General features: G+C 56.3%; 1 protein-coding gene across 3 annotated transcripts in view; it reads left to right on the plus strand.

The window, feature by feature from the left end:
* Positions 1-3,408: 3,408 nt before the first annotated feature.
* LOC140459795 (beta-adducin-like) overlaps positions 3,409-14,767 on the plus strand; it is a 32,827-nt gene continuing 21,468 nt past the window's right edge. For all 3 annotated transcript variants that reach the window (XM_072554315.1, XM_072554316.1, XM_072554317.1), the window contains exons 1-5: positions 3,409-3,647; positions 5,693-5,837; positions 6,904-7,055; positions 8,577-8,657; positions 9,682-9,831. In XM_072554315.1, the coding sequence (XP_072410416.1) occupies positions 3,447-3,647; positions 5,693-5,837; positions 6,904-7,055; positions 8,577-8,657; positions 9,682-9,831 (729 nt within the window). In that variant the 5' untranslated portion in view covers positions 3,409-3,446. The remainder of the gene's footprint in view (positions 3,648-5,692; positions 5,838-6,903; positions 7,056-8,576; positions 8,658-9,681; positions 9,832-14,767) is intronic.

Genomic DNA, 14,767 nt, shown 5'->3' on the forward strand with positions numbered 1-14,767 from the left:
GCTTTTATGCCGTTGGCCCTCTCCTCTTCACCCCCCCACCCCCTCCCCGGTCAGGTGACCCAGCCTGCTGCCACCCCCCCACCCCCCCCTTGCCCAACTACCTTGGCAACCAGGCAGACTGAACACCCCTTGGAGGTCTCCGCTGAATGCCCCCCCCCCCCCCCCCACCGAGATGAGATGTGCCCTCAGCTGACCCCCCCCACCCACCTATGCCCGCTCGCGATTTTGGAAACCTCCTCACACCCGCCCACCTCACCATGACCGTTCCAGCCCCTTGACCTGCTGTTGGAGCCGCTGTGTTTATGTGGCTCAGTCCAGTTGAGTTTCTGGTGAGTGGGAACCCCCAGGATGTTGATAGTGGTGGGGGGGGGGGGGGGTGCGATTCAGTGATGGTGACGCCATTGAACGCCAAGGGGGCAATGGTTAGATTGTCTCTCTTGTTGGAGACGGTAACCCCCAGGCTGTTGATAGTGGGGGAACTCAGTGACGGTAACACCATTGAACATCAAGGGGGCGATGGTTGGATTCTCTCTTAGAGATAGTAACCCCCAGGATGTTGATAATGGGGGGTATTCAGTGATCGTGACACCATTGAACATCAAGGGGGCGATGGTTGGATTCTCTCTTAGAGATAGTAACCCCCAGGATGTTGATAGTGGGGGGGGGGTATTCAGTGATCGTGACACCATTGAACATCAAGGGGGCAATGGTTAGATTCTCTCTTGTTGGAGACGGTAACCCCCAGGATGTTGATCGTTGGGGGGGTGGGGGGGAGTTCAGTGATGGTAACGCCATTGAACACCAAGGGGCGATGGTTAGATTCTCTCTTGTTGGAGACGGTAACCCCCAGGATGTTTATAGTGGGGGTTGAAGTGCTGAGTCCATCTTGTAGCTGGTACACATTGCTGCTACTGAGCATCGGGGGTAGAGGGATGGGATGCGGCGCCAATTGAGCGGGCATGGCTCTGTCCCTGGATGGTGTCAAGCTTCTCGAGTGTTGGCAGAGTATTCCCTCACACATTCCTGACTTGTTGGGGGGGGGGGGGGGGGGGGGGGGGGGGGGAGAGGGAGGGGGTGGAGCCAGGAGGTGAGTTACTCGCTCCCAGTCTCTGAGCTGCCCTCGTAGCCACTGTCAATAAATTGGTGGCCCGGTTCACCAGTTTTGGATTCGCGCGAGAAACTCTCCAATTCCTTGAAGGCAGCTCTGTGCACAAAGCGATCCACCCGACGGTCTCCGGCCCCCTTCCCCCGAAGAACCACCTCCGCAGACTTTAGAGTCGGACTGTCGGAGTCATTCCATGGGAACAGACCATGGGGGGGGGGGTGCGGGCGCTGGCGCTGACAGAAGCTGTTGGCACCTGAAGAATCTGCCAGCCGCCCCCCTTTCTTCCTCGGAGGCGCGGTCCCAGTCCGAGTCCCCCTTGGTCTCTGTAGGGGGGGGCTCCCCGACAACAGGGGCCCCCACCACTCCCCCCACTCCAAGTTTCTGGGGGACTTCCTTGGCAACTGGTGCCACCTTAGCAATCGTGGGTCTCCTCGGCAACTGGTGTCTCCTCTGCACTTAGTGTCACCTGCGCAACCGGTGTCTCCTCAGTAACCTTCCCCGCCCCCCCCCTCCCCTCCCCTCCCCTCCCCACCCCACCCAGCAACCGATTGCTCTTGGCAACCAGTGTCTCCTTGGTAACCACTGCCTTCTTCCCCAGCAACCGATTGCCGTCGGCAACCACTGTCGCCTTGGTAACTAGTGCCCTCCCCAAGCAACCGATTGCCCTTGGCAACCAGCCTCGACTTGGTAACCAGTGGACTCCCCCAGCAACCGATTGCTCTTGGCAACCACTGTCGCCTTGGTAACGAGTGCCCTCCCCAAGCAACCGATTGCCCTTGGCAACCAGCCTCGACTTGGTAACCAGTGGACTCCCCCAGCAACCGACTGCTCTTGGCATCCAGTGTCGCCTTGGTAACTAGTGCCCTCCCCCAGCAACCGATTGCCCGTGACAACCAGTGTCTCTTTGACAACCAGTATCTCTGTGGCAACCAGCTCCCCCTTGACCCCCAGTGTCTCCTCGGTAACCTGTGTCCCACCCGCCCCCCCCCCCCCCCCACCCCCCAATCTCAACAGCCATAACAGATCCCAAAATGGCTAACAGAGCAGGTGGTGACAGAAGAGTCAAGCACAGCAACTGTTCAGAACCGGGGGGGGGGGGCACACGCAGAAAAATGTCACCACGGCACTGAGATTTCCGGACAGGCGAGGGACCGTGTGGGGGCCCCGGTCACGCCTTCTGGGCCCAGTCACTGGCATCCTGCCACCTCAGGCCTGGTGTTCTCCCTCTGCGTCTCTGTTGCCCCTTTTTTCACGCCAGCTCGGTGGGGGGGGGGGGGGGGGGAGAGGGGTGGCGCGGAGTGGGATTGTAAAGGTGACATGTAGACCGCCCCCACCCTGCGCCACCAATTTCCACACAGGAAACTCTGGCAAGACCTCTCAGCCCAGCCCAACATGACCGAAAAGCCTCCCTTGATCCCGAGCGCCGCGCCTCAGCTAATGAAGGCACGTATCCCACAATGCCTCAGAATCCCACCTCTGCTCCTCCTGTCTCCGCTACCTTCAGGGGACCCACGCACACCCTCCATCCCTCGGTGCCGAGCGTTCCCTCGCCCTGTGCGCCCCCTCCCCCAGCGCGTCACCTCCGACAATTCACCTCACCACCGCCCCCCACCCCCCCACCAGCCCCTCTCCTGTCGGATAAATTGGCGTTCAATCTTCCCCGGAACACGCCAAACTGGGCCATGTTTGGAACGAAGGGAGGGAGGTGGGTGGTGGGGTGTGGGGGAAGAGTGGGGTGAGGGCTGCGACTAAGAACGCCAACCCAATCAGGCTCGGTTTGGCGTGCGCGGCCGCACGGTGATACTAACACCTCGCGCCCCCCTCCCTCCCCTCCCCTCCCCTCCCCTCCCCTCCAGTAGAAGGAGGCTTTAGGGCCTACCCGAACCTGGTCAGACGTCTTCAGAAAATATTCCATCTGTGGAAAAATCTCTATTCCCTTGAAAATGCCTCGAAATCCCCCTCCCCTCCAACCCACTCTATCTGCGCTCGCTCCCTCCCCCACCCCCGCCCCCGCCCCCGCCCCCCTCCCCAATGCCCGTGGGGTTAGAGTCTTCTGGTGGTGGAGGTAATCCCAGCGTTCCTTTGTAACTCAATTCCCGGTCCAATCTCATGCCAGTCGGAATCTCCCAACGGAAAAGGGGAGCTCCTCCACACCCCGAACTGGTCTGTATTTTTTATCTACCCTCTTTCTCCCCCCTCCCCCACCTCCCCCCGCCCCCCCCAAACCAAAGGCCTAGAGAGTACGCATTAGAGGCGGGAGGTCTTCGGGATTCTGTCTGAGCCGCTTCCGGAATCCGACCCCCTCCCTTTTCCTTTCCCGTCAGGAGCAGCGGACCGAGCCATGAGCGCGGAGGTGGCTCAGGAGGGGGCGCCGTCGGCGTCCTCCCCCCCGCCCGACTGCGCTCGGAAGGCGTGCTACCTCGAGCCGGCAGCGGAGGGCGACCCTGAGTACCTCCGGCTCCGGGAGGCGGGGCCCGCGCTGAGGCAAGACGTGAACCTGATGGAGCAGAAGAAGCGGGTGACCGTCATCCTTCGGAGCCCGGTGAGTGGTCTTCTCCCCCCGCATCCACCCCCCCTCCCCCCGACACCCATTGCACGCGGGGTCGGTATTCCCTTCCTGGACGCCTTTCCCGAAAAGAAGACACCACCGTTTTCCCCCCCCCCCTCCCCCGTTCAGGTCAGAATTGACACCCTGATCCAAAAGTGCTTGCTGACCTTCAGGGTTTGCCTGGGCAACTGGGAATGGGCCATTTGGAAGTGGGGGGGGGGGGGGGGCGTAGGGTCCCCATGTTGACATCACAGTTGAGGTGCACTGTCTCCTGCAGCACAGAGACAGGCCCTTCGGCCCCAACTGGCCCGCAAGGAGTCTATTTCCCTGCCCGTCCATCCTTTCCTCACCAAGCAGTTGCCTGAAACGCTTATCATGTGCCCACCTCAACCGCTGGCAGCTCATTCCACCCCTGGGGCATTTAAACAAAAACCATTGTCTCTCCGGTTCCCTTTTACTCTTTCACCCCTCTCACCCTCGATTTCCCCAACCCTCAGGACATAAATAGACTGAGTGCATTCACAGAATCCCTGCAGTGTGGTAACAGGCCCTTCGGCCCAACAAGTCCACACCGGCCCTCTGAGAAGTAACCCACCCAGTCCCATTCCCCCCTACCCTATTACTCGACATTTCCCCTTGACTAAAGCACTTAACCTGCACATCCCTGAGCACGATGGGTAATTTAGCATGGCCAATCCACCCTAACCTGCACATCCCTGAGCACTATGGGTAATTTAGCATGGCCAATCCACCCTAACCTGCACATCCCTGAGCACTATGGGTAATTTAGCATGGCCAATCCACCCTAACCTACACATCCCTGAGCACTATGGGTAATTGAGCATGGCCAATCCACCCTAACCTACACATCCCTGAGCACTATGGGTAATTGAGCATGGCCAATCCACCCTAACCTACACATCCCTGAGCACTATGGGTAATTTAGCATGGCCAATCCACCCTAACCTGCACATCCCTGAACATTATGGGCAACTTAGCATGGCCAATCCACCCTAACCTGCACATCCCTGGGCACTATGGGTAATTTAGTACGACCAATCCACCCTAACCTGCACATCCCTGAGCACTATGGGTAATTTAGCACGGCCAATCCACCCTAACCTGCACATCCCTGAGCACTATGGGTAATTTAGCATAGCCAATCCACCCTAACCTGCACATCCCTGAGCACTATGGGTAATTTAGCACGGCCAATCCACCCTAACCTACACATCCCTGAGCACTATGGGTAATTTAGCACAGCCAATCCACACTAACCTGCACATCCCTGAGCACTATGGGTAATTTAGCACGGCCAATCCACCCTAACCTGCACATGTTTTGGATTGTGGGAGGAAACCGGAGCACCCGGAGGAAACCCACACAGGGGGGTTAATGTGCAAACTCCACTCAGACAGACAGTCGCCCGAGATTGGCATCGAATCTTGGCGCCATGAGCCCACCCTATCCGTTGTCTCTCATGGTCTCGTACACTTCTATCAGACTCCCCCACCACTCCTACGCTCTGAAGGGAAATGTTTGACCTCTGCCAATAACTCAGACCCTGGGAACGCCCCCCCATCCTAGATAATTCCGACCGTAAAGCGGAAGGCATTACTCCGAGTGCGGACTCACCAACGTCCCTTGCAATGCAGCCACGGCTGAGGGCACTTCATTGGTCACGGAGTGGGTATACCTGGTCATCACGCCCTCCCCTCGGGCAGGAGAGTGGGTGAGTGATGGGAATGCATGGGATGGTACTTCCCGTTTCCCATCAGACTCCGTCATGTGTTCCCAGTCCGACACGGGGATGGGAATATCCCCCCCCCACCCCCCACGTCAGCGCCAATCCTGGGTGTTCGGATTAGTTTGGCGGTTTTACGAGGAAAGCGGGTTGATGGTTTTGAGGGCGTTGGCGCCCACTGGCGGGGCAACGAGCTGGGTGCATGTGTTGGGGAGGGGGGGGGTGGGGGAGGGGAGCTTGGGGAGGGAGCGGGCAAGGTGGGCTCGGTCTAACGGTGCCCCCCCCCTCTTGCCAGGGCTTCCGGGAGGAGCTGGAGAGCCTGATCCAGGAGCAGCTGCGGAAGGGGGAGGACTCTGGCAACCTGCGGGCGCTGCGCCACATCGTGGACTTCATCAGCAGCGGTGGTGGCAGCCCCCTGGCGCTGCCCACCTCACCGCCCGGTGAGCTCACCCAGGCCGCGCGCCCTCCGCGACTCCCTCACCCGGGTTGCCCCCCCCCCGCCTCAAATGCCAACCCCCTTTGGCCCATCTAACCTGTGCCAAGCACCGCCCACCGTTCCCATTCCAGCCTTGGCATCATTGAGCGCCCCCTTCCCAGAATCCTCCTCTTCCCCTGACACCACAACGGTCGCCCCCCCTGCCCACGGGCAGCGAGTTCCAAATCCCCCTCCACTGGGGGCTGAGGGAGGCGCGAATCATTTTACCTCACGCCCGCCTTTCCCTGGGCATCGATCCCCCTCCGCCAGTGGGCTGAAGATCCCGTCCCATTTACCGCCCCGCTCGTTCATCTTGATCACATATCTCTCAAATCTCCACTGGTCTGAGGAAATCTCCCCCAAATCTCTCATTGAGAACTGAAACTCTCCAGATGTTCCTACCTCCCCCAACATCCTGGTAAGTCTCGCTTTGCCCTCTCCCTCTCTCTGGCGCACTGTTATGCCTTACCCTGGTAGGAGCTCCTGGCTTCCAAGTTGGGCCTAGCTAAAGGCCTACAAAACTCTGACCTTCCGTCCATCTTATCCCTCCACTTCCCCCCTCCGACTTTTCCCGCTAACATCTGAGTTCCTGGCAACAGACTTGTGAATTTTTCTTTCCCCTGATCGCTTTCCATTTTTCCGAACATCCTTCCCGGAAAACTGTCCGCCTACTCCCTCGTTTCCCCGCCACGCCTTGAGGCGCACAGGGCTCCTGCCGCTCCCAGAATGCAGTGCTCATCCGCCATCTTGCTGCTTGAAAACCCGTTAATGGCCTCCTTCCCTCCCACCTGCCCCCCTCCACTGCTCTCTTGCCCGCGCGCAAAGCCCGGGTCCACTGCCCCCTTCGCTCGGGGGATGGGAGGTTGGCATTCGGGTGCCAAGTGTGGAGAATTCTTTTTTTTTGACAGTGGGTGGGAGGGGGTGGGTTGTGCCCGTCTGAGGGTTGAGGGAGGTGGCTGGGGTTTGGTGGTGCCCATCAGCTGGGTGACCCTCCACCTCTTTCCTTGTATCCCTCCCTCCCCGGACGCCAGGGCCAGCGACGGTGGTGCCAATCAATGACCTCCACGCGGCCGAGTGCCCGGGCCTCACAAGGGGGGAGTCGCTCATGAGGTGCAAGGTCGCCAGCGTCTACCGCCTGCTGGACATCTTCGGCTGGGCCCCGTTGGCCAAGACCTACGTCACGGTGAGTGCCCACGGGCGCCGGGCAGTGTTGAGGGGGTGTGGGGCGGGCTCAGAGTTGGCGCCGGCAAAAGGGCAGTGCCTGCTGTGGAAGGTTAATGCCTTAATGCTGGGCTTCCCCACCCCAACCTTCCCCTACCATTGCCCCTCCAGCTGGTCACCTGCCCACTCACCAAGTTGGCATCTGGTGCCCACAAATGGTGAGAGAATGCTTGTGAGGAAGGTGGGAGGGGGTTAGAGACGGATACTGGAGACGGAGGGGGAGCAAAAGGAGGACCATTCAGCCCAGTCCAACCCTTTCCCCTCGCCAATACAATCTTAACCTCTCCCTGTGTACCGAAGAGCACACTACAGGCCCTTTGGCCCTCAATGTTGTGCCAAGCTTTTATCCTCCTCTAAGATCAGACTAACCTGCACACCCTTCATTGTTCTATCATCCACGGGCCTATCCAAGAGTCGCTTAACTGTCCCTAATGTCTCTGACTCTACTCCCCCCACTGGCAGTGCGTTCCCACCATTCTCTGTGTAAAGAACCGACCTCTGACCTCTCCCCCGAAACCTTCCTCCAATCACCTTCAAACTATGCCCCCCACCGTGATAGCCATTGGAGAAATGTCTCTGGCTACCCACTCTATCTGTGCCTCTCACCATCTTGTACACCTCTCATCCCCCTTCACTCCAATGAGAAAAGTCCTAGCTCCCTCAACCTTCCTTCATACGACCTGCCCTCCAGTCCCGGCAGCATCCTGGGAAATCTCCTCCAGACCCTCTCTAAAGCTTCCACATCCTCCCTGGAATGAGGTGACCCGAACTGAACACAATATCCCGAGTGTGGTGTAACCAGGAGCTCTATCGAGCTGCAGCATAACCTTAAACTCAATCCCCCTGCTAATGAAAGCCAACACACCGTACACCTTCTGAACAACCCTATCAACTTGGGTGGTAACTGTGAGGGATCTACGGACCCCAAGATCCCTCTGTTCCTCCAGACTGCCCAAGAATCCTGCCTTGAACCCTGGATTCCACGTTCCAATTTGACCTGCCGAAGGGAATGGCTTCCCACTTTCCCGGGTTGAACTCCCGTCGGCCACCTCTCGGCCCAGTTCTGCGTCCTGCCGACGACCCGCGGCAACCTCCAACAGCCCTCCACACTAGCCGCCAACTTTCGCGTCGTCGGCAAACTTCCGCTTCCCCGTCCGAAACCGTGGCGAAGATATCGCAAGGAGCAGAGGGCCCGGAGCCGAATCCCTGCGGAATACCACTGCTCACCGAGCTCCAGGCTGAATACTTCCCATCGACCGCCACCCTGTGCCTTCTCTGGGCCAGCCAATTCTGTATCACCATCCAGACAGACTTCCACAGCCTTCGGGAATTATAGCTCCCTTATCTCCACGTCTTGGTGCGGAGTGGTTCTCTCGGAAGGGGCGGAGGTGGTGACGGAGGGTTACAGGTGAGAGTGGGGGGGGGACTATCTGGGCACCGAACGCTCCCCTCAGGACTGACTCTCCCTTCCCATCATCCTCAGCTCCGCGTCAGCAAAGAGCAGGGCCACTTCCTCATCATTCCCAAAGGGATTTCGTACGGAGAGGCCTCCGCATCGGTGCTGGTGAGTCCAGGATGGGGGGGGATGGTGTGGGGAGTCTCAGTCACCCAAGGCTGGGCAAACAGGGTTTAATTCGGACAAGCGTGATGTGTTGCATTGTGGGAAGGCAAATGTCAATGGTAGGGCCCTGAGGCCGTGCAGACAGACCAAGATGGTCACAGGTTCGGGTATATACTTCCTCAACAGGGTAGACGGGTGGGTGGGGGGCATGATGAAGGCATTTGGCACACATCGGGTCAAAGCGCCGAGCGTGGGAGTTGGTACATCCATGTTGGACAGGCTGTCAGTGAAGCTACTTTTGGGCCACACATCCTTCTATTTGAGCCAAGACAGGCTTTCGGGCCTACCTGACCAATTCAGGCTTTCGGGCTTGTTGGATGAAGATAGGCTTTCAGGCCTACATGGACCAATTCAAGCTTTCTGTCCTACCTGTGCCAAGACAGGCTTATGAGCCTAGCTGGATGAAGATAGGGTTTCGAGTCTACCTGACCAATTCAGGCTTTTGGGCCTAGTTGGGCAAATTAGGGTTTCAGGCCTACATCGACCGATTCAAGCTTTTGGGTCAAGCCGACCAATTGAGGCTTTCAGGCCTACCTGACCAGTTCTGGCGTTTGGGTCTACCTGAGCCAACACAGGCATCTGGGTCTACCTGACCAATTCAGGCTTTTGGACCTGTCTGAGCCAAGGCAGGTTTTTAGGCCTACCTGACCAAGGAAGGATTTCGGGTTTACCTGAGCCAAGATGGCTTTCGGGCCTACTCGGACCAAGTCAGGACCTCAGGCCTACTTGGACGAAATCAGGCTTTTGGGCGTACCTGGCCAATTCAGTCCTACCTGACCAATTCAGGCTTTCAGGCCGAATTGGACCAAGAGAGGCTTCTGGGTCTCCCTGAGCCAGTGGGTTCACTCTGAGACAGGCAGCCCAACGGCCTGTCGCTCCCAAGTCAGGCCCCTTGACCCTTCTTCTTCTCCTCCCCACTCCCATTCCGAGCGTGCCTGACAGTCCTGGTCTCCTTCCCTTCCGGCAGGTCAAGGTGAACATCGTGGGAGGCGTGGTGAGCCCGGGCAGCAGCGGCCTCTCGGTCGACAGCGCGGGTTTCGGGTTGCACGCGGCCGTCTACGCCGCAAGGCCTGATGTCTGCTGTGCCATCCACTTACACACTCCAGCCACAGCGGCGGTGAGTAACTCAGGAAAGGGGGCGCGCTGGGATCGCTCCTGTCCTCCAATCCCCTCTCCCCTCACGGTTAGCCTCCCTCGAGCCCCCCCCCCCCCCCCATCCCCACCATGAAACTGCGCCTGGCCCCCACTTGCCCGTTCTCCCGGAGAAGTCCCGCTCGCCTTGTATCCCAGGAGCTCTGGGTACGTCCCCGCCTCCTCCTCCTCCTCCTTGTTAATATTTATGGCCGGCGTTGTCGGGAACGGGCCCCTTCCCATCGCGCTCTTGGAACAAGAGAAAAGAAAATGCCTCAGATGCCACGAAAGCAGCCCCTTCGATCCAACCCGGCCCAATCCCCGAAACTCATCCAGTCCCACTTGTCAGCACTCGGCCTCTATTCCTTCCCGAATCATGTCCCCGCCCCCATGCCTTGCCAACGCCGTCATCGCCCTAGCATCCCTCTGTATGAGAGCCAAGACAGGCTTTCAGGCCTACCTGAGCCAGGACAGGCTTTCAGGCCTACTTGAGCCAGGACAGGCTTTCAGGTCTACCTGTGCCAAGATAGGCTTTCGGGCCTACCTGAGACAGAACAGGCTTTCGGGCCTACCTGAGACAGAACAGGCTTTCGGGCCTACCTGAGACAGGACAGGCTTTCGGGCCTACCTGAGACAGGACAGGCTTTCGGGCCTACCTGAGCCAGGACAGGCTTTCGGGCCTACCTGAGCCAGGACAGGCTTTCGGGCCTACCTGAGCCAGGACAGGCTTTCAGGCCTACCTGAGCCAGGACAGGCTTTCGGGTCTACCTGTGCCAAGATAGGCTTTCGGGCCTACCTGAGACAGAACAGGCTTTCGGGCCTACCTGAGCCAGGACAGGCTTTCGGGCCTACCTGAGCCAGGACAGGCTTTCGGGCCTACCTGAGCCAGGACAGGCTTTTGGGCCTACCTGAGCCAGGACAGGCTTTCGGGCCTACCTGAGCCAGGGCAGGCTTTCGGGACTACCTGAGCCAGGGCAGGCTTTCGGGACTACCTGAGCCAGGGCAGGCTTTCGTGCCTACTTGAACCAAGTCAGGCTTTGGGCCAACCTGAACCAAGACAGGCTTTCAGGCCAACCTGCGCAATCCAGACCGATCCCCTAAACCCATCCAGTCCCACTCGTCGGCACTTGGCCTCTATCCCCTCCCAAAATGTGCCCCCACCCCCATGCCTTGCCAATGCCATCATCACCCCAGCATTTAACCCCAGACTTTAACTTTCCTGATATTGATTGGGAAAGCTATAGCTCAAGTTCGTTAGATGGGTCAGTGTTTGTGCAATGTGTGCAGGAGAGTTTCCTGACACAATATGTAGATAAGCCAACAAGAGGTGAGGCCATACTGGATTTGGTTCTGGGTAACGAACCAGGCCAGGTATTAGAACTAGAGGTAGGTGAGCACTTTGGGGACAGTGACCACAATTCGGTGATTTTTACTCTCGTGAGGAGAGGGATAAGTGTGTACTACAGGGCAAGAGTTATAGCTGGGGGCAGGGAAAGTATGATGCGTTGAGGCATGACTTAGGATGTGTGGATTGGAAAAGTAGATTCCAAGGCAAGAGCGTAATTGATATGTGGAACTTGTTCAAGGAGCAACTATTGAGTGTCCTTGATAAGTACGTACCTATCAGGCAGGGAGGAAAGGGTTGTGTGAGGGAGCCGTGGTTTAATAAGGAGTTGGAATCCCTTGTTAAATGGAAGAGGGCGGCCTTTGTAAAGATGAGGCGTGAAGGTTCAATAGGGGCGATTGAGAGTTATAAGGTAGCCCGGAAGGACCTGAAGAGAGAGCTAAGAGCAGCAAGGAGGGGACATGAAAGGTCCTTAGTTGGTAGGATTAGGGAAAACCCTAAGGCTTTCTATAGGTATGTTCGGAATAAAAGAATGACTAGGGTAGGAATAGGTCCAATCAAGGATAGTAATGGGAAGTTGCGTGTGGAGGCTGAAGAGATTGGGGAGGCACTGAATGAATACTTTTCGTCAGTATTCACTCAGGAACAGGACATTGTTGTCGATATGAATACTGGGGCACGAATAAGTAGAATGGATGGCTTTGAGATATGTAGAGAAGAGGTGTTGGAAATTCTGGCAAGGGTGAAAATAGATAAGTCCCCTGGGCCTGATGGCATTTATCCTAGGATTCTCTGGGAAGCAAGGGAGGAGATTGCAGAGCCATTGGCCTTGATTTTTGTGTCCTCTTTGTCGACAGGAGTAGTGCCAGAGGACTGGAGGCTAGCAAACGTGGTTCCCTTGTTCAAGAAGGGGAGTAGGGATAATCCTAGTAACTATAGGCCAGTGAGTCTCACTTCTGTTGTGGGCAAAGTCTTAGAGAGAATTGTAAGGGATAGGATTTATGAACATCTGGATAAGAATGATGTGATCAAGGATAGTCAGCATGGATTTGTGAAGGGCAGGTCGTGCCTCACAAACCTTATTGAATTCTTTGAGAAGGTGACTAAGGAGGTAGATGAGGGGAAAGCGGTAGATGTGGTATATATGGATTTTAGTAAGGCGTTTGATAAGGTCCCCCATGGTAGGCTACTGCAGAAAATACAGAGATATGGCATAGAGGGTGAGTTGGAGGTTTGGATTAGGAATTGGCTGGCTGGAAGAAGACAGAGGGTAGTAGTTGATGGCAAAGGTTCATCTTGGAGTGCCGTCACTAGCGGTGTTCCGCAAGGATCTGTTTTGGGACCATTGCTGTTTGTCATTTTTATAAATGACCTGGAGGAGGGGCTAGAAGGTTGGGTGAGCAAGTTTGCGGATGATACGAAAGTCGGAGGAGTTGTTGACAGTGAGGATGGATGTGTCAGGTTACAGCGGGATATAGAGAAGCTGCAGAGCTGGGCAGAAAGGTGGCAAATGGAGTTCAATGTAGCTAAGTGTGAGGTGATTCACTTTGGTAAGAGTAACAAAAAGATGGGGTACTGGGCTAATGGTAGACTACTTGGTAGTGTGGAAGAGCAGAGGGATCTTGGTGTCCATGTACACAGATCTCTGAAAGTTGCCACCCAGGTAAATAGTGCAGTGAAGAAGGCATATGGCGTACTGGCTTTTATTGGTAGAGGAATTGAGTTCCGGAGTCCTGAGGTTATGCTGCAGTTGTATAAGACTCTGGTGCGGCCGCATCTGGAATATTGTGTGCAGTTTTGGTCGCCATACTATAGGAAGGATGTGGAGGCACTGGAACGGGTGCAGAGGAAGTTTACCAGGATGTTGCCTGGTATGGTAGGAAGATCCTATGAGGAAAGGCTGAGGCACTTGGGGTTGTTTTCATTGGAGAAAAGAAGGTTTAGGGGTGACTTGATAGAGGTGTACAAGATGATTAGGGGGTTAGATAGGGTTGACAGTGAGAACCTTTTTCCACGTATGGAGTCAGCTATTACAAGGGGGCATAGCTTTAAATTAAGGGGGGGTAGATATAGGACTGATGTTAGGGGTAGGTTCTTCACTCAGCGAGTCGTAAGTTCATGGAATGCCCTGCCAGTAGCAGTGGTGGACTCTCCCTCTTTATGGGTATTTAAGCAGGCATTGGATAGGTATATGGAGGATAGTGGGTTAGTGTAGGTTAGGTGGGCTTTGATCGGCGCAACTTCGAGGGCTGAAGGGCCTGTACTGCGCTGTAATGTTCTATGTTCTATGTTCTATATCTCTGTGCGAGAGCCAAGATAGGCTTTCAGGCCTACCTGAGGCAGGACAGGGTTTCAGGCCCAGCTGAGCCAGGACAGACCTTTGGGCCTACTTGAACCAAGTCAGGCTTCAGGCCTACCTGAGCCAAGACAGGCTTCCAGACCTCCTTTCGCTCTCTTTCCCCTCCCACCCTCAACCAATGCCCCTCCAATTCTGGACTCCCCTCAGCCTAGGAGGGGAAAGATCTTACCCATTTATCCCCCACTCACATCACGAATTTATCAGGTTCACCTGCCCCCTCAGCCTCTGACGGTCCAGGGGAAAACAGCCCTGGCCTGTTCAGCCTCTCCCCGTAGCTCAAGCCCTCCCACCCCTTGTCAATCTTTTCTGAACCCTTTCCTGTAGCAGGGAAACCAGAATTGCATGCAGTATCCGAAAAGCAGCCGAACCAATGTCCTGTTTAGCCACAACATGACCTCCCAACTCCTGTACTCAATACTCTGACCAATAAAGGAACGGCTTCTTCACTATCCTATCTACCTGCAGCTATACTTTTATGGAACTATGACTCTCCACTCCAAGGTCTCTTTGTTCAGCAACACTCCCCAGGACCTTACCGTTAAGTCCTGCCCTGATCTGCCTTTCCAAAGTGCAGCACCTCAGATTTATCCAAATTCAACTCAAACACAGGCTTTCGGGCCTGCCTGAGCCAATACAGGCTTTCGGGCCCACCTGACCAATTCAGGCTTTCGGGCCTGCCTGAGCCAATTCAGGCTTTCGGGCCCACCTGACCAATTCAGGCTTTCGGGCCTGCCTGAGCCAACACAGGCTTTCAGGCCTACCTGACCAATTCAGGCCTACCTGAGTCAACACAGGCTTTCGGGCCTATCTGAGCCAATTCAGGCTTTCGGGCCTATCTGAGCCAATTCAGGCTTTCAGGCCTATCTGACCAATTCAGACCTACCTGAGCCAAGACAGGCCCAGAGTTGAAAATGTGTTGCTGGAAAAGCGCAGCAGGTCAAGCAGCATCCAAGGAGCAGGAGAATCGACGTTTCGGGCATGAGCCCTTCTTCAGGAATGATCTCCAGCATCTGCAGTCCTCACTTTCTCCCCAAGAGAGGCCCAGCTGATCAAGATCCCCGTTGTAATCTGAGGTAACCTTCTTCGCTGTCCACTACACCTCCTATTTTGGTGTCATTTGCAAACTGACTGACAATACCTCCTATGTTCACATCCAAATCGTTCATATAAATGACAAAAAGTAGAGGGCCCAGCACCGATCCTTGTGACACTCCACTG

Source organism: Chiloscyllium punctatum, chromosome 35 (genome assembly GCF_047496795.1).
Source record: "Chiloscyllium punctatum isolate Juve2018m chromosome 35, sChiPun1.3, whole genome shotgun sequence".
NCBI lineage: Eukaryota > Metazoa > Chordata > Chondrichthyes > Orectolobiformes > Hemiscylliidae > Chiloscyllium > Chiloscyllium punctatum.